This window comes from Crocodylus siamensis, chromosome 15 (assembly GCF_052110815.1).
Source record: "Crocodylus siamensis isolate JL-2025a chromosome 15, ASM5211081v1, whole genome shotgun sequence".
Taxonomy (NCBI): Eukaryota; Metazoa; Chordata; order Crocodylia; family Crocodylidae; genus Crocodylus; species Crocodylus siamensis.
The window spans coordinates 46,385,425-46,408,775 of record NC_143409.1 but is presented as its reverse complement, the minus strand read 5'-3'; the positions used below and the strand labels follow the sequence as shown (position 1 = coordinate 46,408,775).

General features: G+C 48.8%; 1 protein-coding gene across 7 annotated transcripts; it reads left to right on the top strand.

Annotated features, from left to right (window-relative positions):
* Window positions 1-6,288: 6,288 nt before the first annotated feature.
* Window positions 6,289-21,686, top strand: LOC149852549 (uncharacterized). 7 transcript variants are annotated; one of them, XM_090030067.1, is made up of 5 exons: window positions 6,289-6,499; window positions 8,019-15,151; window positions 17,182-17,346; window positions 17,987-18,097; window positions 18,572-21,685. In XM_090030067.1, exons 3-5 carry the CDS (start codon window positions 17,208-17,210, stop codon window positions 19,597-19,599), a joined length of 1,278 nt encoding a protein of 425 aa, XP_089886193.1. In that variant the 5' UTR covers window positions 6,289-6,499; window positions 8,019-15,151; window positions 17,182-17,207; the 3' UTR covers window positions 19,600-21,685. The 7 variants fall into 7 exon arrangements, with proteins under 7 accessions (XP_089886193.1, XP_089886195.1, XP_089886192.1 ...); XM_090030066.1 differs by having other exon boundaries at window positions 6,290-6,499; window positions 8,022-15,151; window positions 18,569-21,682; XM_090030065.1 differs by having other exon boundaries at window positions 6,290-6,499; window positions 18,569-21,682.
* The last annotated feature ends 1,665 nt before the right edge of the window (window positions 21,687-23,351 follow it).

The window sequence follows — 23,351 nt, the reverse complement described above, 5'->3', positions numbered from 1 at the left end:
CTGCTGTTACCTTCATTGGAGCCTGGGCTGAGCAACTACTGCTCCCCCACCAGGGTCTGTGCCCAGGAAGGGCAGCCTCAGGGCAGGCTGAGGTGGGAGACAAGGATCTCTTTGTTCTCAGTCCTGCCCTCCATGCAGGAAATCTCTCACAACTCCTGGGCAATCAGCCCAGCGGCTCGGCACACAAGACGCAACAGCCCCAATGCAACAGCCCCAATGCTTCCAAAATAAAACCAGCAAGAAATAGTTTGCTGGATTGCTTTATTTGTAGAAATAAAAGTGTGCCAAGATGCTACCAACCCTACTGCCTATGTGCCCTTATGAAACATTAATGAGCACAAACCCCCAATTATTTCACGAGATGCGGGGGAGGGGGATATCTTTTATTAAACTAACTATACCGTTAAGAGAGAGGTTAGACACGTTTTTGGACACAATCTGCGTTTTCTCAGGTCTCTATTAAGATGATCTAGTCAGTCGACTGCATCTTCTGTATATCGCAGGCCATTACATTTTACCCATCACTTCTATATGAAGTCCGGTAACTTGAGTTTGGCCAGAGCACCATTCAGAAGAGCATCCATTCTGGGTTCAAAGACATCAAGAAATGCAAAATTATGCCATCATTGATGCCTGGTTATTTTTATAACTGGAGGTGCTAGTCACCAATACTAGATCCTTGTCATTTTCTGTTTAATTCTTTCCCCTCTGAAATGAAATCCTTTGATAGCCTCACTTCTCTCTCCAGTATTGGATTTTTAAAATTCTTGGTTTATTATAATCTGATACAACATCTTTTCAGGCTTCCCTCTGACCTCGCAAATTATTGAATGCCTTCCTCTTACTCACCATGGTTGTTATATCATTTTTAATACACAAATATTAATATAAATCTCAGATTTGAAGGGGAGGTGGCGTTTCCACATCCACTTGAAAGGTAGCAATTTTCTACCATTGCTGAGCTTTGAGTCACTATCCTACATGTGAGGGAAGCATGTGGGGTTTGGGAGAGCACAGACACAGGCGGGGCACATAGCAGTTGTGCTCTGGCAGCAGCTGGGCCAGACAGGGACATGTGAGTGGGAAAAGAAGAGTTATGCCCCAAGCTGGCACTGCCTACACCCATGTTGCCCCATCCCAACTGCTGCTTCCCCACAACTTGACACAAACCAGTCCCGCCACCCCAACTCCAGCTGGCAATCACCTGCCCCAGCCCCACTGGTGCTGGCCCTAGCTCCCAAATGCTGCAGAAATGTCCAGCTCCGTCCCCCTTCCTGCCCATCACAGGGGTTGCACCTTAGGCCTCCTGCTGCCTAGGTCAAGGGCAGGCATCACCCAGACCTCTAGCAAGGTACATTCAGTGATGCTCTTAGCCCCCTTCCTCAGTTCTTCCTCTGTATTTTGTACCTGCACAATTGACCAACTGCTTGCTCAACTGTTTTCTGAAGATCCCTCCCTCAGGCACCTAACTGTACCCACACTCTGTATGGGGACAGCCCCGGCACCCCCCTTGGGGCTGAGCACCCTCTGGGTGGTGAGGTGCTAAGCCTTGAAGGGTTGTAGCACCTACGTATTTGCATGGCTCTAGCCCAAGCAACTTGTCTGATATCACATTGTGAGTTATTGCAGAGACAGGACCAGCACCCGCACTACCAAGGCAGTGGCCCACTTAGTGGACCCTGCCTCTGATGGTAGGATGGGACCGTATATATCAAAGTCCTCACTGGCCTTAGATAGCACTGTTGCCCATTCCCTCAGTGTGCTGCAGCAGGTTTCCTGGGCACCATAATCCCAGCGGGGGGGGCAAAAAGGCTCCAGCTTCATTGGAGTGAGAGATGCTGACTCAAGCAGGGTTCACTTCCAGCTTCTCTGATTTAGGTGGGTTGGGTAGGGTGGGGTGTCTTGAACCTCAGTCTCTTCAGGCTGAGCTGCTCCTGCTAGTGCCCAGAAGAGGGCACCCTTGTCTCACAAATCCTTAGATCAGGTTTAACTGGAGGACCAGAAGCAGCTGCAATTTTTCTCAACTCTTCCTTTGCTACCCAGCCCACTCCCATTTTGCTACGTGTTTTGTAAACTGTTAGGAATGTACTGGGAAGCTGTGCTTTTTCTGCACCATTTTTTGCAAGAGATCAGGTCGCTAAAACCTTTGCACATGATACCCATCTCATTCACCCTGGCATACATCATGCAGTATGCCCTTATGGCAGTAATGCAATGCATTATGCCCTTATTGCAGTAATGCCCTAATTCCCATCTCACTAATCCCACTCTAAAGCAGGAGTGTCAAGGCCCCACTGGAGTCAGTGGGGCTGATTCTCTCCTTCTCACCATGGTGAAAACAAGGAGTAACCCCCATAGGCCCACTTGAGCTGGTGATGCCAGGAGATGCACAAGTGCTGGGCTTGGAAGGGAATGACCCGCTTGAACTTATTTGACTGATTATTTTCACCTGGAAACTGCCCTTTGTCCATGTCAGCACAGAAAAGGAAGATCCTAACAGCCTTGGTTATCATGTTCCTAACAATCTTGGTTCTCATCTCAGCAGATTTCTTGGGGAAAGGGGAGGTCTTTTGACAAACATAGATTGTGTAATGTATTGCCTTCGTGGTTGATATTATGCCATCAGGCAAGGGCTCAGGCACATGACCAGCTGTAACCCATGCTGCAAGGGGACCTAGTCCTGGCCTGTACAAGAGGTTCATGAGTTTGCCATTTTTTAAAAAAACTATTAAACACATGTAATTTAAGTATTGTACTAGCAGTTTGTATGGTTGACACTGATGCACATTCAAACCCTGCTCTGGACCCAAGTGCACTTTAGTTACTCAGCCACTTTGCCTAAACCTGAGACTACTCTGTGCTGCAGTTGCCACCAGTAGTGAAGTCTGCCTCCTACTTATAACAGTGTTCTGGTTTCCATTATCCTAGCCTTGAATGACAATGCAGCAGTCTCAGGGCTTGGACACACAATGTCCTCTACATCAGTTCTGTACCTGGATGGTTGCTACACCAGTGTCTAGCATGAAGAGATGACCAACTCTCTTAAAGTTGCTTCACTTTGTACTGACTTATCATCACTAAGCAGTGGGCAACTCTGTAATAATAGCCTGTTTGCATTGAATGAAATGCTAGCCTGTGAGAAGCATGGACACGTCGCACTTACACCAGGGTAATTTACACCAGTGTAGCTTTGCCCCTTATTTTTCCAGCATGCCTCAATACTAGATTCTAGTAAATAGTAGGGTTGCATGCTGTGTGTTCATTTCTTTTTTACAAAGCCACCTTCTCTGGCTCAGGAGCTGGTGTCAACAGAGCCTGGGGCTGCCCTGGGGGCCTGGGTCCAGCCACTGATGATAGTGCCCCCTGGGATGGGCACAGAGTGGGCTTAATGAAGATCTCTCCTCAGCACAGACTCTGCTGGGTGAGTAGCAGCTCCTCATCTCCATGCAGAATGAAAATATCTTCATTTCTTACCTAGGAAGCTTAAACTCAATATACTGAGAAGACAGGGGGTGAGAGAAGCTTCTCATCGCCTAAGAGTGACCAGAGTCCCCTGGTGGCTGTAGGAAATCAATGACCAGATCCAAAAAAAGCACATAGGATGTGAACAAACTTCTAAACCACTTTAAAACTGTAGCACAGTGGGTTTTTCATTTGCGGACCCCTAAAAAATTTCAAATAGAGGTGCAGACCCCTTTGAATTATAAGTGTGGGTGGGTATTCATATCTTATTGACTGATCATAGTAATCTTTTACAGACCCCTTAGACATAGTCTGTGGACCTCCAGGGGTCCGTGGACCACAGGTGGAAAACCACTGCTGTAGCACTTCAGAGCTGGTCCCCTGTATCTTTTTCATCCAAGTGCTTTATTGTGGTCTAAAAGCAAGCTAAACCATTATAACTTTAAATGTGTAGTGGACACATGAAACAATTATATGTGCTCGTGTGAGAGGTATTCTTAAACTATAAGGCCCCTGCCTTTTAATTCAGTTTAACGTTATGTCTGTCTACAGTGGTAGGCATCTAAACTGCAACTGAGGGTTCAGACAAACATACAGGTGAATGAGTGCAGGGTAAGAGTGGGACAGCAAATGAAACCCTGTGGTACTGTAATAGCTGCTCCCCACTCGGTGGTTGTGAATTTGAATGTTCACAGAAAGCAGGATTTGGACCAAGGCATGGGAGATGGGGTGGGCATCCCTGTACCCCTTGAAGCCCTCCCTCCCCTAGTGCAGGAATGCAATGTAGGCTTTCTGGAGAAAGGCTACTGGGTCAGCCATTCCCTGAAAAGGGACTGGTTTCAGACTGCACTGGGCAACATCAGAGTGCCCTCCCACCTTGAGTTATTCAACATGCTGTGCACTGACGCTAGGCAGGGGCAAGTGGGTAACTAGTCCAGAGTGCTGGCTATGAGGGGGCACCAAAATGCCTCCAGGGAGTCTTTGCCATGGCAGGTGCACTCTGCACTGTCCAGCCATGGGAGCTGGGCAGATGCAGCTCTGTCCCAGTGGTGTATCTGGGAGGCAGGGGAGTGGGAAGAGAGTGGGACATCCCTCTAGGGAGTCTTTACCACAGCAGGCACAGTGCTGGGGTGGGTTGGTGGGGGAGGTGGTGAACAGGGTACCAGGGAAAGTTCTCATGGAGCTGCTGGAAGGCTGCTGCATCCCAAGCTGATGCTGCTACAGTAGCAGCAGTAGTAACTGCCTTCAAGGTATGGGGATCTGGGGGCTGGCAAGCCTTTGGCCCCCTGCATGCTCGACTTTGCAACTTCAATGGTGTTTTTGTGGCCTGACATTATGTGTAGGATTTATTAAGAGTGCAAAGTAAAAAACCCAGCAGCTCCATCATTGGGTATTGTGTTGACACATACATGTCACAAGTAGGGTTGAAATGTTTGGATCCTGCCACTACCCGCAATAGAAGGTTATAATCCTTTAAGTGGACCAGCATGCATTTCAGAAGAAAAAACATATTTCTAATCTTCTACACCAACAGAAGGTAAATAAAAAGACCCCAAAGTTACTGCTTTTTTTTTTTTAAACAACTGATTTTAAAGCCAACCTCTTGATTTTTTGTGATTGGCCTCACAATTTCTGAACACTGGCTGTTGGTGAATATGCAACAGACATTGGAAGCCCCCGACAGGGGAAGTCATTTCATGTTCTCTGGTCCAGCAGAAAATTTGTGTTATAGGGTATATTTTCACTGCAGAATTAAACGAGAGTGGCTTGTGTAGCAGCAACACTGCAAAGTCCCGCTGCAATTACTGTGTCCTTACTGGTGGTGTGCTCTCTGCATGTGTGGCTAGGGGCACAACCACGGCTCTTGTGTGTGCTGCAGGAAGCTGAGCCGAGTCTTTTCCAATGAATTATGGGACAGTGTCCTCCTGGGCACGCGGGGGGCATTGTGGGAAGGTGCTGGAGGTCTAGCAGCACTCGGGTGGTCAGCACTTCTCCTTAGTTGCAGTGATGTTTACTAGCTGCACATAAGGCCAGCTGAGCTGGGTCTAAAATACCATGGTGCATGGGGGAGCGGGCTTGGGTTGTGAATGGGAGTTGTGTGGGAGCAGTACCCAAGAGTGAGGTGGGATAAACTCTGCAGGGAAAACAAATCTTTACTGGTCATTTGTTCCATACCAGAAGAAAAGATCAGTGTAGCTTTAGTGCCCAGCGTCCCCAGTTTTGTATCTTGGGGTCCTAGAACTTGGAGCAACCTGGCAGAAAAAAAATGGACGTATGACTTTTGGAGCAAAGGTGCTCAGTGAGCTGCAAGAGATGGAAAAAGCTCGAAGGAGTCAGTGCTGTGCCTCTGAGGGGTGTCACCCAGACTACACAGCTGCAGGCAGGTGGGGACAGTAGGCCAACCTCTTCCCACAGTTCTGGCTCTTTCCTGAGGCTGGAGGAGTCCTCAGCACAACGCAGGCCCTGGGGACCTGTCTGCTTTACAGCAGCTTGCCTGGGATGGAAAGCTGCGGTCCTGTCCCCCACTGCCCATCCCCTTCTCAGGGGCAGACTCTGCGGGAGCCTGGCCCATGGAGCTGATGGGCATGTTTGCCAGGGCATTGCCCAGACCTGTGGACAGCAGCAGGATCGCGCATTTCTCAAGCCAAGTCTCAGCTCTGCCTCTGCTTTGTTCCCTGAGCTCGGGGGGATGAATTCAGCCAGATCCCTCCTACACACTGCCTTGGGTTGCAGGGTGTGGGAAGTCAGAGAAGGATTTCATTTGCTATGCCCGCCAGAGGGCCCTGACTAGTGCTTGCAGGAGAGGAGGAGGCTTATTGTCTGTTCTCTCTGTCCAGCATATGGAGGTTGAACTTCCTGGGTCACACGCTGCGGCTCCATCCCAAGCCACTGCTCCCCCAGCGGGGTCTGTGCTGGGGAGGGACCTTCATCAACCCCTCTGTGCCCAGCCCCAGGAGGACTTTCTTAGTGGCTGGCACCAGCCCCCCAAGGCAGCCGGGGGGTCTGCCAACAGCAGCTCTTGAGCTGGAGACTCCAGGTAATGGGGGGAGACCTCGGGGAAGAGCTGGGACAAGCAGCACAGGAGCTGTCTGCACACCCAGCCCCTCCGCATTCGTCTCTGCTCCCTGGGCACCTGCGAGACCCAAAGCTGCTGCCGTCGCTGACACACACAGGGCTCTCTCTCTGGGCAGTGCTGTTAGGAGCCGATTCAGCTAAGGGGAGAAAATGCTCCTGGAGATGGGGCAGCGAGGAGGTGTCCCATCAAGGGAAGAAAAGAGAAAGGGGGAGAGAGAGAGGTGGGAAAGGGCAACAAGAGCAGTAAGTGGGAAGAGAGATTATTCCATGAGTACAAGAGTTAATTCTTGGGATGCGGGTGCATGTGTGCATGCGTGTACTCATACGTGTGTGCTTCTTGTTACTGGAGACAGTTTAGGACCGTGTTTATTTCTGATCCTAGTTGGGTGAGAGCAGTGATTTTCACCCAGGGTGATGGGGAACCTTAGGACTCTGCCAGATCCTTTGAAGGGCACCTTGAAGTATGAGGAGATACACAGATAAATTAAGCAGATGAGCCAGCTTAAGCTGATCCCTCCCTAAATGATACCCCCCATACTGCCAGTCCCTGTATAAGGAGTTAAGCATTGTAATATTCAATTCACAAAAGTTATGGAGTGTGCCTTGAGTCTGGTGAGGGGTACCCCAAGTCCCCACTGGGTAGAGGGTCCTGTGTTGTTTTGGCATTGGACAGCATGAGATGAAATAGTAATGAGGATAAAATAAGGAGAGAGCCATGGTAGAAGGGAGCTAGAGCAGGACAAGATTGTTATTAATGTTGTTCTGACATATTGTTGGTGTTGGCTGGGGCCTGACTCTTCGGTGAACACACTGAGGTTTGGATACAGAGAGACAGACAAATTATATAGAGCTAAAAGCGATCTGGACACTTGCCATGGTGCTGACATGCCTGGAGTCTCCCAGAGGGTCTCCATGACCATGTTCCCATTTCTTCAGGTGCCATTCCCCCACCTCTGCTCTCTGGTGCAAAGGCTGGGTTAAAAACATGTAAAAACGTGTAGTAGCAGATACTCTGTGAAAACAGAACAAATCCTACCTCCATGTGCTCTCTCCTCAGAGAGGCCCAAGCGCAGCACAGGCTCTTGGAGGGAGGGAGAGGAAAAGCCGTCCGTTGTGGATTTCCAGGGCTCTGTGAAACGGGAGACCCCAGGTGTGGTCAAACTAACTCTGACATGACCAGCAAGTGAATTTAACATCTGGGATCCCCCCTGATGCCCTATCATCTTCCCCAGTTCTGCCTCGTCTTCCTCAAATCAGGATTGCAGCTGAAAGGGGTTGTATCAAAAAAGCAGATGTCACTCTTGGTTCCCCTCCTATTCTGGCCGACACCTGGCAGTCGCTTCATTTGCGCTGCATGGTTGGATGGGATGTGGAGGCAGAATTGGCTCCACCTGTCTGCTTTAGAGAAGGATTTGGGTGACTTACCTCCTATTTTTTTCCATCTCCCCCACAGTTTGGGTCTGTTTCTTTCTCTGTCCCAGCAGGTAACAGGATGGTGAGTGAGACAGAGGGGGAGAATCCCCAGCTGGAGGGTCCCAAGCACGTGCAACCACACGGGATGGTATCTGGAAGAGCTGAAGGGGGTGTTTTCCCTGAGAAAGCAGAAGGCTGTGAGAGTCAGCAAGGCCAAGAGATGCAGCAAAGAAACCAAGCAGGGACACAAGAAGAAAAGAATCTCACGCCCACTGTGTCTGGGAAGAGCAGTAGTCCGAGCTCGGACCTCACAGGTCACCGGAGAGGTGATGCAGGAGAGAGACCTTATATATGCCCCGACTGTGGGAAAACCTTCACCCAGAAATCAGCCCTTGTGTGGCATCAAAGGCTCCACACAGGAGAGAAACCCTACAGCTGTCGCGACTGTGGGAAGAGCTTCGGTAACAACTTGGACCTCACCCGGCATCACCGAACCCACACAGGGGAGAGACCTTATGAGTGCCTCGACTGTGGGAAAAGCTTCAGTGTGAGATCACACCTCGTGAGACACCAGCGAGTGCACCCAAAGGAGACCTCAAGGGAAGGTGAGGACAACTCAACCCTTATGGCTCCTGAGGGACCCCACTTGGAGGAGAGACCCCACAAGTGCCTTGACTATGGGAGGAGCTTTGGGGACAGCAGAGGCCTCCTCACCCATCAGCGGATCCACCTGGAGATGAGACCTTGCATGTGCTCAGAGTGTGGGGTGAGCTTCGGTGTGAGCTCAGCTCTTCTTGCACACTGGAGAAGCCACACTGACAAGAAACCCCACATATGCCGCGACTGCGGGAAATGCTTCATTCGGGACTCAGATCTGATGATCCACCAGAGTGTCCACCCAGGAGAGAAGCCCTACAAATGTGATGAGTGTGGTAAATGCTTCACCCATAGACCGAACCTCCTTGCACACCTCAGACACCACGTAGGAAACAAGCCCCATCAGTGCGGGGCCTGTGGGAAAAGCTTTGTGAAACGGTCTATCCTCATCAGGCATCAGAGGACCCATGCAAAAGGGAAACCCTTCAGATGTTCCTTGTGCGGCAAGAGCTTCACTCAGACCTCGAGTCTGACAAGACACAAGAAAGTCCATGAGGCAGAAAGACTCTCCAAGCCCCCTGAGTGGTTGGCGGAGATGACCAACACATTCATCGACTCCCGCAGGCGTGTGTGGAACTGGGTGCAGGAATACCCAGCTGCCCATCTCTGGGCTGGGGAGACAGCAATCAAAAACCCTGACTGATCCCAGGTGCTCTGTCTAAGCCAGGTCTAGCAAACTCCAAGCAGAGCAGCTGGAGCATCGGTCAGCCCCTCCTAGATTCAACCCTAGGTCCTCTCCCTTCTGCTGCGACACTGAAGAGGGGAAAGAATAAAGAAAAGTCAAATGTTGACTGAAAAAAATCCCTCCTGTCCCTCTAAACATTTCCCTGGGCTGCTGCCCACAAGGCATTAATGCTGGGCTTGTCCGTGGAGCCCCAGGAAGCTGGGGGTGATGAGAAGCGTATGTCAGGTATTCAGGTGCAAGGGCTGTGGAACATTTTGGACACCAGGGATGCCCAGTGATTTTACGAGCCAGCCCTTATACTTCTGATGACTGTTGTCCTCTCATTCATGGTCTTGCCATCATGTGAAGGGGCAGGAACAGCAGCAGCAGGGAGATCTGCTCCCTGGCCCTTTGTGTCCCATCCATCCTCATCCTCCTCTCTCTTTCCCTGCCCAGTCTCTGGACCAGGCCTTCTGTTTTTCTGCAGCATTCCCTTCTGTGCAGCAACCCACAACAATGACCTCCCACAGCTGTCACTCCCTGGCCTTTTCCCCTTATTTCCTCTGCTAAAACCATCCATACCAACATAGCCAATGCTGGCAGGTGTAGTGGGACTGCCAGCCATAAAACAGAATTAACCAGGGTTGGGAGAGTTCAGATCGCTTACGGCCTTTGTCTCAGGCTCACTGCAAGCTCAGGAAGACGATGCTGACACATGAGCTTTGCATTTGGATGGTCTCTTTCATAACAATGAGGGTTTTTTTTTTCATTTTTCAAATAAAAGCTCAGATTCAGCAGAATCTGTAAGCTCTAGTAGGCCACACAAATACCTCAAGCAACCTACTAGATCACTGATACTGCTCTCTTACTACAGTGGTGGTCAACAGGGAAATATTTTAGGTGACTGACAGTGTGATATATTATATCTCAGAAACAAATATATAGGGAAGCAGATCCCTTGCATCATTCTGTTCCTCTTCCAGAGACCAATACAAGTCTTTCTAATGCTTATTGGAAAGACTGGATGCACATTATAACTATATGTAATTTAACAAGACCCAGTGGTCCTGCAGTGAGTTTGAGCGAGGATTTTTCATTAAACTTGAAACTTTCTGCTAGGGGCAACAGTTGGAAAGGTCTGGATTAACTCAGTAGCAGAAAGCTCTTCGCAGTTGGCAGAAGTTCATCAATTTGATATTTTTCATTTTAAATTACGTGCATCAGCTTTGAGCGCCCCAAGGGGAGAAGTCATACATTGAAATAAAATAACTGGGTAAAGGCTGAAATGCTGACATAGCTCCTGAACGTGTGACTAAGAAAAGTGGAGAGAATGATACAGAAGCACGTACGTGCATGCATATTCCTGTAGATGGCTGACAAAAAACAGAAACTCACTTGAGATTGGCAGTACAGCAGGGGTAAAAATGATATACTTAATTAAAACATCAACAAATAACACAATAATCTTTTCCTAATTATAGTACCAGGAGACTAGTAACGTACCACTTGGTAGCTCTGCACGAGTGTTTTGTAGTTGGGAATGAGGGTTTGAAGTGGCCGTTTTGGATGATTTCTTAGGTTAGTGACTGCCTGAGGATGCAGGGGACTGGACTCAGTAGCCCAGGAGGCCCTTTGCATTCAGTGAAATGCGTAAAGCCCAGGGCTCCCAACCGGGTAAGGTGCAGTGCCCGCTTATCTCGACCACAGAGCTAGGCCCCTGCTTGCTCACTGTCCTCGTTACATGACTCTGTCCTTGTCCCTTCCTATGGGCCAGCCACAAGAGGTGAGGGGGAGGTGAGAGTTGTATACAGCCCTGGCTACCCCATAGTTTGGAGGTTAGGGTGCTCTTAGTTTAGAGATGTGCATTCAAATCCCTGATGCCGAGCCCTAGCATCCAAGTCTCATATGTTCTGGGCGGGTGTTCTTATCCCTGGGCTATTCATGATGGAAGGAACGATCATTTTTATGCTGTCCATGCACATGTCCATTTGCTATGTCCAGAGAATTTTAAAGGCAATCAGGACTCATAGTGGAGATGATACCTTTTATTAGACCAACAAGATTTTTTGCAAAAAAAAATCTTTAATTGCAAGCTTTCACACACAAACACCCTTCATCAGGCATTGGAGAAAAGATTGTAAAAGTTCTCCTGGGTAGAAATGAAAGTTCATATTTCATAGGATTTCACAGAGGAGTCAATGAATTTTAAGAGAGAATTTGAACACATTTACACCTTTTGTAAGTCAGGGGAAGCAGGAATCTGAGCAGATGGAGGCATCTTACCACAGGTTAAAATTTCCCATTGGAGTGGATCGAGATCCAGGCACTTTCTGTGGAACCAAGGAGGCATCTTCTTCCAGAGAAATAGATAGGAGAGCCACGTGCCCCTGCAAGGTGAAGCAGAAATCACCTCTGGGGGTGCATGAGCTGTGTTCCTGCTCCCCACTGCAGACAGTTTATTGCTGGAGTAAGTGGAGGGCAGCAGGTGAGCCTTGGAGCAGAAGAGTGTAGGGGTTCCCTGAACTGGTTCTGCTCTCAGCAGCTTTTGCAGAAGATGCATTGTTCACAACAGTTGCATTTGGGTGGAGCTTCTGCAATTTTTTCTCCTGGCTATAACATTTCTGGACTAGTGACAGGCATTTCAAAAGAATTTTAAAAAATGCACCTGCATCCTTAGATATTTCTTTACAGGCATGCCCACGAAAACAACACTAATTAAATCAAGGGAGGACAATGCCAGTGAGCAGCAGTAGCAGCTATGAGACTATAATCACAATGCATGCTTCTTGCCATTTTTTATGGCCCAGAGCTGCTAGAGGGAGAGCAGGACAGAGAGCCAGTGTGTTACACAGCTGTGAACAGCAGCAGTCTGAGCCTGTTTGGCTGTAGGGTAGAGACTTCCCCAGCTTCTGTGCACCATCTTGGCTGAAAGATCAGGATGTCACAGGGCCGTATTAGGCTGTCTTTGCCACAGGACTGTGATTATGCTATATGGGTGCAATGACTTCACAACCTTGGAGTTCAACCCTACAATGAGCGTTATGACTTCACTGCTTCATGGTTCAGCATGTATAGTCAGACCAGTGAGAGATAATCACAGCTGGTTAATAAGCTGAAATGATCAGACATAATCTGAGCTGGTTAATCAGTTTTACAATGCCAACAAGATACAGAGCAAATATTGGCAACAACTTAGTGGCAATTTTTGATCATTGGCTAAGCAAGTATTATTGTCACTGTGATACATCCCCAAACATCCCCTTCTGACCTCTTCAGTACCATCCACAATCATTTCCTGGCCTCAAGAGTTTCTCAGCTATTTCAAAATGAATTTGAAACCTTTTAAATAGACTATCCTGCTCCAGTACCAGGAGTCGGATCTTTAAAAGTTATAATATGCAGGAAGGAAACTTCCTGATTAGGAAGAAATGGCATTTCTATATTAAGTCTCTGGAGTGGGGCATAACCCCTTAGTCCCTTGAGTAATTGTTTGTTTTTTAAAATATAAAATAGTGAAAAGGCAGTTCTTAATCATGCATGACATGACCCTCTCAACATTTAATGTTTCATCCCCAAATGCAGCCTAGCTTCATTGTTATTCCCAGAGACAAATGAATCATGCAATGGCAAAATATTGCTGCAAAGGGCCTGATTTATTGTGACAGCACTCTGTCAAATACTCTGAATACTGCATTAGAAAACTGTGCTCTGCATGTAGTCTTTCCAGTTTGAATCCCCTTGTTCTTTCCCTATTGCTGACATTACCCAGGCCTCTATCATTTCTCTCAGACACTGTGAGTCTTGTTATCTCAGATGGAAAACATCTCTTTGCTGATTCAGCTCCTAGAACCAGCTCTTTTGATTGAGTAACTTGTGTGCAAAGCTGGCCCACAGGACAACCAGTAGCTATGCAGGGCTCTGGGTACCATTACAATAAAACAAGATCTTGAGCAAGGCAGTTACCAGGCTGGAGCTTATGCCTTTTCTTTCTCCCTTCTTGTTCTTCCTCTTCTCTAGCCAGCTTGCACCCAGGGGCAAGGGGAGGGATGTCCATTATGGAGCGCTCCCAAAGATGGCAGTGACAATGCACTTGGCCAGCTCCTCAGGCACCACCTGCTCCAAGGGCAGCTCAAATCTTTGTAGACCTGATGGCAGGGAGCTGTTAATTCATTCTCAGCTGCTCAACTTTTGTGGACACCCAGCTGTAGAGGCCACTCACAAAGCACTTTATCAGCTTCCTGGCCCGGTCTGACATGTGCACTTGGTCCTGGTGCAGCTGTTGCAGCAGGACCTTGGGAATGCTGAATAACAAGGCTGCTGGTTTCTGGCTCCTTCATCTCCTGATGCCCTGGCTGCGGTTCAAGTGTCCTCTCCTTGGGGTTTGGCTGGACTTTATCACACAGAGGCAACTTCTTCCTCCGAGCCTACATGGCCTGCTTCTTATGTGCCTATGCAGCAGCCACTGGGGGTTTAGGGGGACTTGGGATGCCGGCATGACACAGCAGGGGCCACCTGCTGCATGGCAGGAGAGGGGGGAGCTGCACACTGCAGGGGTGTTGGCGCAGCGCAGCAGGGAGCACCTGCCAAGCAAGCAAGTGGCTGGGGCCCATGCAGTGTGGCATCCAGCACCCAGCCACTAAGAAGTTGGACAGCCCTGTTATAAATTCCCTGTGCATTAATGCGGCTTGCTAACTGTTACTGTTATGTGTGGCTGGAAAGTGAAGCTGTGAGAAACAGCATATTTAAGAGGCTCAGGCCTGAACCACTTGGAACCGGCTAGCCATGCCAAGGGTTCACGTTAATGCAATGACCATAGCGAGAGCAGAGGCTCTGGATGGAACAACCTCCTGTCAGACTCTTGGCTCCAAAGATGACTGACCAGCACACTTTATACCTCCCAACTTCTGTGGGACTCAATGCTGGTCTGCAGGGTGGAGGTCGGTGTGTCAGCCTGGCCTGTTTTTGGCCCAGGGCCTAGAAAATGTGTCCACCAAGAACAGCCTGCTACCTTCTCCGAAGCAGCGGGAGGTGATGAGAACCAGGAGAGCAAGAGCACCTCCAGGAAGGCCTGAAGACTACATCAGAGGGTCTCTAGATTAAAAGATACTCAGGGTTAATGGGCACTGGGTCCTAGGTTGGGGCTGCCCAGAGCCCTGAATGACACCACTGAGGCGCATCTCTCTGCTGGTTCATTCGCTGTAGACCAGTGGTTCTCAACCTTTTCAGACTCAAAAGTCTAAAAATGTTGAGAACACCAGCTCTTAGCTATCCCTTTTTTTGACTGCAGAAAAATAATGGGGCAATTCCCCTGTTGCAAAGAACTCAACAAAGACCCCAACTGGGGAGACGGTTCTGGAGGCCGTGGATTCCCATTTGAAATCTCTGGATTTTTCCTGTGAAGCACACACCTGTGTTTGCACGGTGCTAATACTGCGCGGCACCCTCGGAAGGATCTTGCAGCACCTCAAGGTGTCACAGCACCCTGGGTGAGAATCGCCACTGTAGCATTTCCTTCTGCTCAGGAAGGTGAGGGAGATCTGGGCTGGACCCCTCCTGAGCTGTGTGTGTGTCCTGAGGCAAGCTCAAGGAGGGGATTTTCCTTTCCTGGAGCCGCCAGAGGGCTCTGGCTACTGCTAAGACCCTCTCCCTCTCCCTCTTTCTCTGCTCCAGTGTATGAGCTTCCTAGGTCAGATGCAGCTAATGTATCCAGCTGGAGTTGAGCAGCTGCTGCTCCAGACTAGTGGTGTCTGTGCTGGAGAGAGACCTTTATCCAAGCCCCTCAGTGCCCAGCTCAGGGATGGACTTCCTTCTGCGGGTGGAACCAGCCCCCCAGGCAGCCCTGGGCTCTGCAGACACCAGCTCCTGAGCCGGAGACTCCAGGTAATGGGGACAGACCTCAGGGAAAAGGCTGGGATGGGCAGGGCAGGGGCTCTGCACACAGGGCCCCTCCACACCCATCTCTGCTCTGTGAGTCCCAGAGCTGCTGCCCTCATTGACACACACGGCTCTTGCTCCCGGTAGCATTCACAGGAGCAGATCTGGCTGCTTGAGAGCGAACGCTCCTGGACGTGGGGCTGTGGTTAAATGTCTCAGCCAGGGAGAATGGGAGAGGCAAAAGTGGGGGCAAGCAAGATGGCAAGGGGCAGCTGAGCAGGTAGTGGGCAAGGAGGTGACCAGCTCCCGGGCCCTTTCCCTGCAGCTGGTCTGCACAGAAAGAAAGGATAAAGTCATCTCCGTGGGGTTAGCCCTGGCCTGCAGAGTGCTCTGCCTGTTTGACAGACGTTAGAAAATCTGCATGGAAAAAGCCTGTGGAAACACAGGGTGTGAAAGGAACTGAAACCCCTTCAAAAACTTCCTCCGCCAGAGCAGACCAGACTTCTTTTTCCTGGTATTCTGGTGTTCAGACTGAGAAATGCTTGGTGCAAAGAAACCTCCTTGAGCCTTTCAGGTGCTGCACCGTATAAGTTTAAAACCCCCCAAAATGCCCAGTAATTTTTACCTCTTTGGATTGTTCTCATGACCCTGGAAGGGAGGCTCTTCTACTGACCCAGGTGGAAATACCTATGTACCAGTAGGAAAAAATCCCTGTGGCTATTTTTATGGCTAAAATAAGATAACGGGCAATATGTGTGTGTGTGCATGCCCACAGTGCACAAGGATGAGTCTTTTGCTGAATGCTGCATTTCCCCAGCCCAATGGGGTGAGTGACAGAGGCCTAGGACCTCCCCAAGTCAGGCCATTTGAACATCCTAACAATCTGGCCACGTTTGTCAAAGGTTTTGAATGCCTCAGTTCTGAGGAGTTCCATAAATCTCCTTTCAGAGCTGCTGAAATCCCAGTCTCCTCCATTTGAGTTGCAGCTGATCAGCACTTCTGAAAAGCTGCCCCAAAGTGTCTCAAAGAAGAACTCAGCAGCACCCTTTCAATGTTTGTCCACATAGGACTTTGTGTTTTGGCACAGTGCAGAAGCCTTGATTCTGGCCCAAAGGAAGAATATTCTTTCATCAGTAATAAAGGGAGTAATACAGAAAGGGAGAGAGGAGGAGAGAACCATCATTTCCTCAATATTGTAAAATCTCCCTTGATTTTTTACCTTTTTGCTCCAAGCATGAAACATATCCTCTCCCAGTCCTATGGACACACATGCATATTTACGGAGCAGAAAGACTTTTCCTTGAGCACCTTTGTCAAATGTGTAGAGTGTCACTGTGACTGGGGAGAGGGTGAAGAACCTGGAGCAAACTCTCAGCTATTCTGCAGTGGTCTCCGTTTGCCACCATAGCAAAGAAAACCTCAAAAATGAGATCCGAATATATCTGATGCAAAGACTTCTTGCGGGTCCAGGGTACGTGAAGAAAGTGCCTAGCACTTCTCAGAGGATGCTAACACGGATGCCAGGGACAGTCTTGAAATATCAATCTTATAAACATTACAGATTCTTTGATTCTGAACTTTTCCAGAGTTTGTCTCAAAAGAAAGGCATTGAAAAATATACAGCAAACATAAGCCAGGTGAGAAAAGCTGGGCCTGTCCTGGAACAAAATGGCCAGGGTTTTTTCTGTCAGTTGCAAAGTCTAGATCAGTGGTTTTCAAACTTTTTTCATGTGTGGACCCCTAAAAAATTTCAAATGGAGGTGTGGACCCCTTTGAATTGTAAGTGTGGGTATTCACATACTTTTGATTGATCTTAGTCATCTTTTGCAGACCCCTGAGACACTGCTTGTGGACCCCCAGGGATCCACAGACCACAGCTTGAAAACCGCTAAGTCTAGATCTTTTGCTTGCATGGAAAGAGGTTGGGGAGGGGGGTAGGATGTGGGCGAGAAAAGGACTAATGGCCTTTCAGATATCTTCCTGATCTCCCTTCTTACCCTGACAGAGTAGAGAATAATTTCCATTTTTCACTCCAGAGCCACTTCACAGAACGGGGAAAGAAATGGCTACACCTGAGGTTATGACCTTTGAGGAGGTGGCCGTGTATTTCACCACGGAAGAATGGGATCTGCTGGACCCCGGTCAGAGAGCCCTCTATAGTGCCGTCATGCAGGAGAATTATGAGACGGTGGCCTCGCTTGGTAAGGTATTAAAGCTGGGGAGGGAGAGGAATGGGTGGGCAACTAGGTTGAGCTTCTCCCCAGGGGTCTTACAGGATCCCATTCACAGGTGGTTTAATTAACCTAATAAACAGCAGCAAGGCTTCAAGAGCTTTGTGTACACTGCAGCTGACTTGGTTAGCTGAACTGCAGGCAGATTTACTTGCCACCTTCCCTAGGGAAAACACGGCCTTGGTTGGCAGGAATTCAGTCCCATCATCTCCCTGAGAGCCCAAGTGAGACAGACTGGTTGTCAGATAGACTAGCTGTGAGCGCAAGTGAAACAGTCCACATATCCCCTGCAACAGGAAAATGAAAGACACCACAGGGATGCTCCTGGTGTCCAGCAGGAAGGAGTGTTGTGTGTATCTCTCCATATTCAGTCACAAAAACACGGAGAATCTCTGTTCCCCCATCCTTTGTGGCACTGACTTGCTCTGTGGAGGTGCTCTGGTCTGCGGGGGTTTAATGAGAAGTAAAAGGATTAGCACCGTCAATGTGTTGGAGTCATCAAGGATCCTAGTCCCTCAAGATTTTTGAGTCTCAGAGCAGAGCATTGTAACAAATATTTTCTGCATAAGCAGCAATCCCTGGTCTCCCCTGTTCACTTTTTCCTTGGCAGGATTTCCAGTTCCCAGACTGGATGTGATCTCCCAGATGGAAGAAGGGGAAGAGCCATGGGTCCTGGACCTGCGATACCCCACAGAGAGTGAGATGCTGAGAAGCATCATGGGTGAGGGATTGATTAGCCTGACACAGACCTTGGGTCTGCCTCATCTGGGCCAGGCCTGAATAGTATCCAGCAGGTGTTTTGTCCTCATGGCAAAATGTCACTCCCAGATGCCCCGTCTGAGAGACACCTGTCAGAAACCCCCTTCCCCATGCAAAGTCGCATGGGCTGTAGAAACAGCATGGGTCATTTTCTTTGTCCACAGGGGAAGGGCTTGTAGAGGACTGAATTACTTGATCGCTCTCCAAGTATTTGTTTGGGTTGATTCCCTCTTTGCCCATCCCCCTCTGAGGTTCACTGTCTTCACTGCTATAGCCTCTGGCTGCATGTACACACCATGAGATTTCCCATTTACAGCGCTGCAACTGTGTGTGTGTTTGCACGAGTGAGCTCTCCCTCTGGTTTCAAAGTCTTTTTGGTGCGTTAAGTAAAACTGCTTGGACATAGTTTAGTGACTCATAGTCTCTGTCCCAGTAGGTGGAGGGGTGGCGGACAAGGATGAGGAGGCGATGCCTCAGCAGGAAGGACCTGGGCAAGCTGAATCACGCGGGAAGTCATCGGTGCAATCCAAAGGGAACACTTCCTTCAATCTGTGTACAGACTTCAAGCAGGGAAACCCCTTAGTGGAAGCTTGGGGTCTCTCTCCTCGCTGTTGTGATGATAGGGAGGACTTCAAAGACGTTCTGATCCCACCAAGACTCCATGCACGTGAGGACAAGTACAAGTGTACAGAGTGCGGCAGAGGCTTCACCCGGAGCTCAGACCTGCTGGTGCACCAGAGAACCCACACAGGGGAGAGACCCTTTGTGTGTCCTGACTGTGGGCAGAGCTTCAGCCACAGGTCAAACTTCCTGAGGCATCAGAGAAGCCACGTGGGGGAGAAGCCCTTTACGTGTCCTGATTGCGGGAAGAGCTTCATGGGCACTTCCGACCTCCTCATACACCAGAGAACCCACACGGGGGAGAGGCCTTACACTTGCCCTGAATGCAGCCGCAGCTTCAGCCACAGGTCCAACTTCCTGAGGCACCAGCGAAGCCACACGGGGGAGAAGCCCTTTTTATGCCCTGACTGCGGGAAGAGCTTCATGGGCACCTCCGACATCAAGAGGCACCAGAGAACCCACACGGGAGAGAAACCTTACAGCTGCCCTGAGTGTGGACAAAGCTTCAGTCGGAGCTCAAACTTCATCAGGCACAAGCGAACGCACACGGGGGAGAAGCCCTTTCTGTGCCCAGACTGCGGGAAGAGCTTCCGTGAGAGGTCGGACTTCTACCGGCATCACCGCATCCACGTGGGAGACCGGCCCTACCCCTGCCTTGACTGCGGGAAATGCTTCGCTGTAAACTCAGACCTGGCCAGACATAAAAGAGTCCACATGGGGGAGAAACCCCATCAATGCCAAGAGTGTGGGAAGAGCTTCAGACGCAGCTGCCACCTCATTGCACACCAAAGAGCCTACCTCACCCTGACAAGTACCGAGGGAAGGGAAAATCACAATTACTGACCCTCTCCTGTGCCTTGGTTAGTCAACTTCTGATTACCCGGTGCCCATGTCTGGGGTTGAAGAGCAACACCAGATGCCGATAATCTCATTGGTGACCCCTGGCTCAGCTTTCTCTAGGAAACCTCAGGCAGAGAAGAAGCCCAGAAGCATCTCCACCTTACTTCTGTGCCTGCATGCCTCACACCAAATTGTGAGGAGAAGGGAGAAGGCATATTCAAAGTCCCCGATACCCCTGTGATTTCCTCTCTTTGGACTGAAATCCCCTCCCTGCCCATGACAGATGCCTGGCCAGAGAGTCCCTATGGATCACTCTCTTCCTGTACTCCTCCTTGCAAAGTCATAGATGATATGCTGCAGGATTTATGTTGCAGTTGCTTGGAAATCTTCATAGGCTAGAACAAGCAAAAGCAGCTGTTGTGAGGAGGAAAATACAGGAGGAGGGGAGCAGGTGCCATTATGTCTGCTTCCGCATTGCCACTATTGCTGGAGTCTCTGGGGAGCATCATCTATAGCAGACTGGGTCTGGAGTCCCACAGCAGGATGCTGGGCATCGTCACAGGAGTCCAAGTTTCCCTGGACTGGTGTTTCCTGACTAGGTAGAAGGGAAGGATGAGCTGGGCTGGGTCAAATGGGGATTTCCTGTCTGACTCTCATGGTTCAGAGAGACTTCAGTCCAGAACAGATAAATGCGTAAAGAAACACTTCTGAAGGGCCCTGTCTCCATCTGCTGATTGTTTATGTTCCCCCTCAAGTGCCCTGCAGCTAAAGGATTCTTAGCTCAGGGCTTCAGAAAACTTGTCCCTACTGTATTCCTTCCTCTGTAATGTATTGCTATAACATAGAATCACAATGGAGACCTCTGCATAATGATTGATCCTTTAGTGACATCTCTTCTACAGCCCACAGTAGCACAACCACCCTGCCCTTTCCTGAATTATTTCTTCCCCTGGGCAACAGATCTCAGTACTACTGTATCATATTTAAGTGTTTAGATTTCTATTTGGTGAACGGGTTTGGGGGATCTTCACCTGCGCTTCTGAGATAGCCTTCAGGCTGCCTTCTGACTCAGGCAGATATCACTGCCCGTGCTCCACTCATGGGAAGTATTGGCTTGTTACGCTTTCCCAGAACCAGACAGATTCAAATTCCCGACTTCTCTGTACTTTTCACATTCCAACTCCAGCTTCTGCACAATTATTGTTGCTTGGTTGAGGGTCTGATTTGTTTTGCAAGAAGGCAATGAGACCACATCTCACATTTACAGTAGTTTCTTGTCACCTTCAGTAGCATTGTGGGGACATAAGTGATGAGACTCTACGAGCATCGGGGGGTGCTCTAGATTGTCTTGAGACATCCCCAGACTAAAGAAAATCAGGGATGTAAACCTGGGCTAGAAGGAGGAGGTAAAAGAGAAGGGAAAGGAAAGAGGTCCACATTGTCCTCTGGATGGTAATTGTTGCAGATTTCACTAGGATTTCTTAGATTTCATAGACATTTGGGCTGGAAGGGACCCCGGAGGATCATCGAGTCCAGCCCCCAACCCCAGGGGCAGGAATTCAGCAGGGATCATAGGATCCCAGCAAGATAAGCATCCAACTGTGTTTTGAAGGTGTTCAAAGTGGGTGCTTGAACCGCCTTCGGTGGCAGTCTGTTCCAAACTTTGGGGGCTCAGACAGTGAAGAAGTTCTTCCTTATGTCCAGCCTGAACCGGTCACAGTGGAGTTTGTGACTGTTCAATCTTGTACTCCCTTGGGGGGCTCTGGTGAACAGTTGTTCCCCCAGATCCTGATGAGCACCCCTGATAAGCTTATAGGTGGCCACCAGATCACCCCTGAGCCTTGCGCTTTTCCAGGCTGAATAGCCCCATTGCTCTCAGCCTGTCATCATAAGGTCTGTTTTCCTGACTTCTGATCATGTGCGTGGCTCTCCTCTGCACCCTCTCAAGCTTCTCCACATCCTTTTTGAATTGTGGAGCCCAAAACTGGACGCAGTACTCCAGCTGCGGCCTCACCAAGGCCGAGTACAAGGGGAGAATGACGTCCTGGGATTTGCTTGAGAAGCATCTATGGATGCAAGCCAGCGTTTTGCTCACTTTACTAGCCACAGCATCACACTGAAGGCTCATGTGCACCTTCCGGTCAACCATGAGCCCCAAGTCCCTTTTATCTGTAGTGCTAACCAGCATAGCACTACTGAGCCTATAAGCATGCTGCAGGTTTTTCCTTGCCAGGTGGAGAACCTTGCATTTTTTAGTGTTGAACACCATCAGGTTCTCATCCGCCCATTTCATAAGTCTGTCCAGATCCATCTGGATCACCCTCCTGTCCTCAGGTGTGGATGCTTTACCCCAGAGTTTGGAGTCATCAGTGAACGTGGCCAGTCCGCTTCTGACACCAATGTCCACATCATTGATGAAGATGTTAAACAGTACAGACTTCAAACAATGCTATATCAAGAAAACAAGGTGGAATTGCCAGGTCAGTCAATGAACCAATACTTTTACTTAGTAGAGATCGGGAGATTACACTCAAAATAAAAATATGGCCATTGAATACCCCACTACTGTCTGATCAGGAAGGAGTTTGAGCCGTTAGAGAAGAAATCAAGCGTTATTTCACTGAAAATAATATAAACCAAATTAAAAAGAATAGGATGCTTTCAAGTCTGTAATCAAAGGCATCCTCATAAGTAACGAATGTCACCTGAGAAAGTTCAGAAACTGACTAATGAGATAGAAAGATCATCTAGAGCAAAAGTCCTCACACATCCATTTGCAAGACAATAAGAGAAATTTTTAAAAAAATTCAACATCAATGCTATATGTCACCCCAGGTAAATATGTATGATATCGGAACAGGCAAATTTTGGAAGGAGTGCAGTCAGTTTCAGGGGATTATACCATATATGAGGGATATGTCTCAGTATCAAACTGTTTTAGGAAAAGTTTGGAGACATGGTAAGGGAACAAAATGCCAGCTATCGGATAACCCCTTATTGTTCTTATTGAATCTTCCTGAGAACTCTGCAACATATAAGGGTCATAGGGAATTGATCACTCATCTTCTAACTGCTGCACAATTTACAGTTGCAAAAGCCTGAAAGAGAAGTGACATGCTTAATATCACAGGTTGGTTTCAAAAAGGCTGGGAAGTTCTAGTAATGGAAAAATTGTCCTATTCCTAAGAGGAGATTTAAATAGCAGCCTTCAACTACAGGAAAGGTGGTTGGGGCTAGACTGTCCTCAGTGGTGATACATAACAGAACAAGGAGGAATAGTCTCAAGTTGCAGCAAGAGAAGTTTAGGTTAGGTGCAAGGAAGAACTTGCTTGGTTGGAAAACACTAGAACAGGTTACATAGAGAGGTTGTGGACTCTCCATCCTGGCAGGTTTTTAAGGCCCAACTAAACACACCTTTGGCTGAAATGATCTCGTTGGGGATAGTCCTGCTTTGAGCAGGGAGGTGGGACTGGATGACTTCTCTTCTAACTCTAATTTTCTATGATTCTATGAAAGCAACCATAAATTCAAAAACTCCCTGAGAGAGACCCAGTAACTACCCTGACATTAGAAAGAACTTCAGGGAAAGCTCGAACCTGACTACTCATAGGAGCAGTGCATCACTTTTCAGAGTCAAGACTAATTAGAATGCAAGGCCTACTGATTTCCACACGTGTGTGCAATTTGCCCCCTAGGCTCAGCAGATGGCATTCCTGAAGTGATTTACAGCCCCTTTGGCCTGCCGGGACTCACAA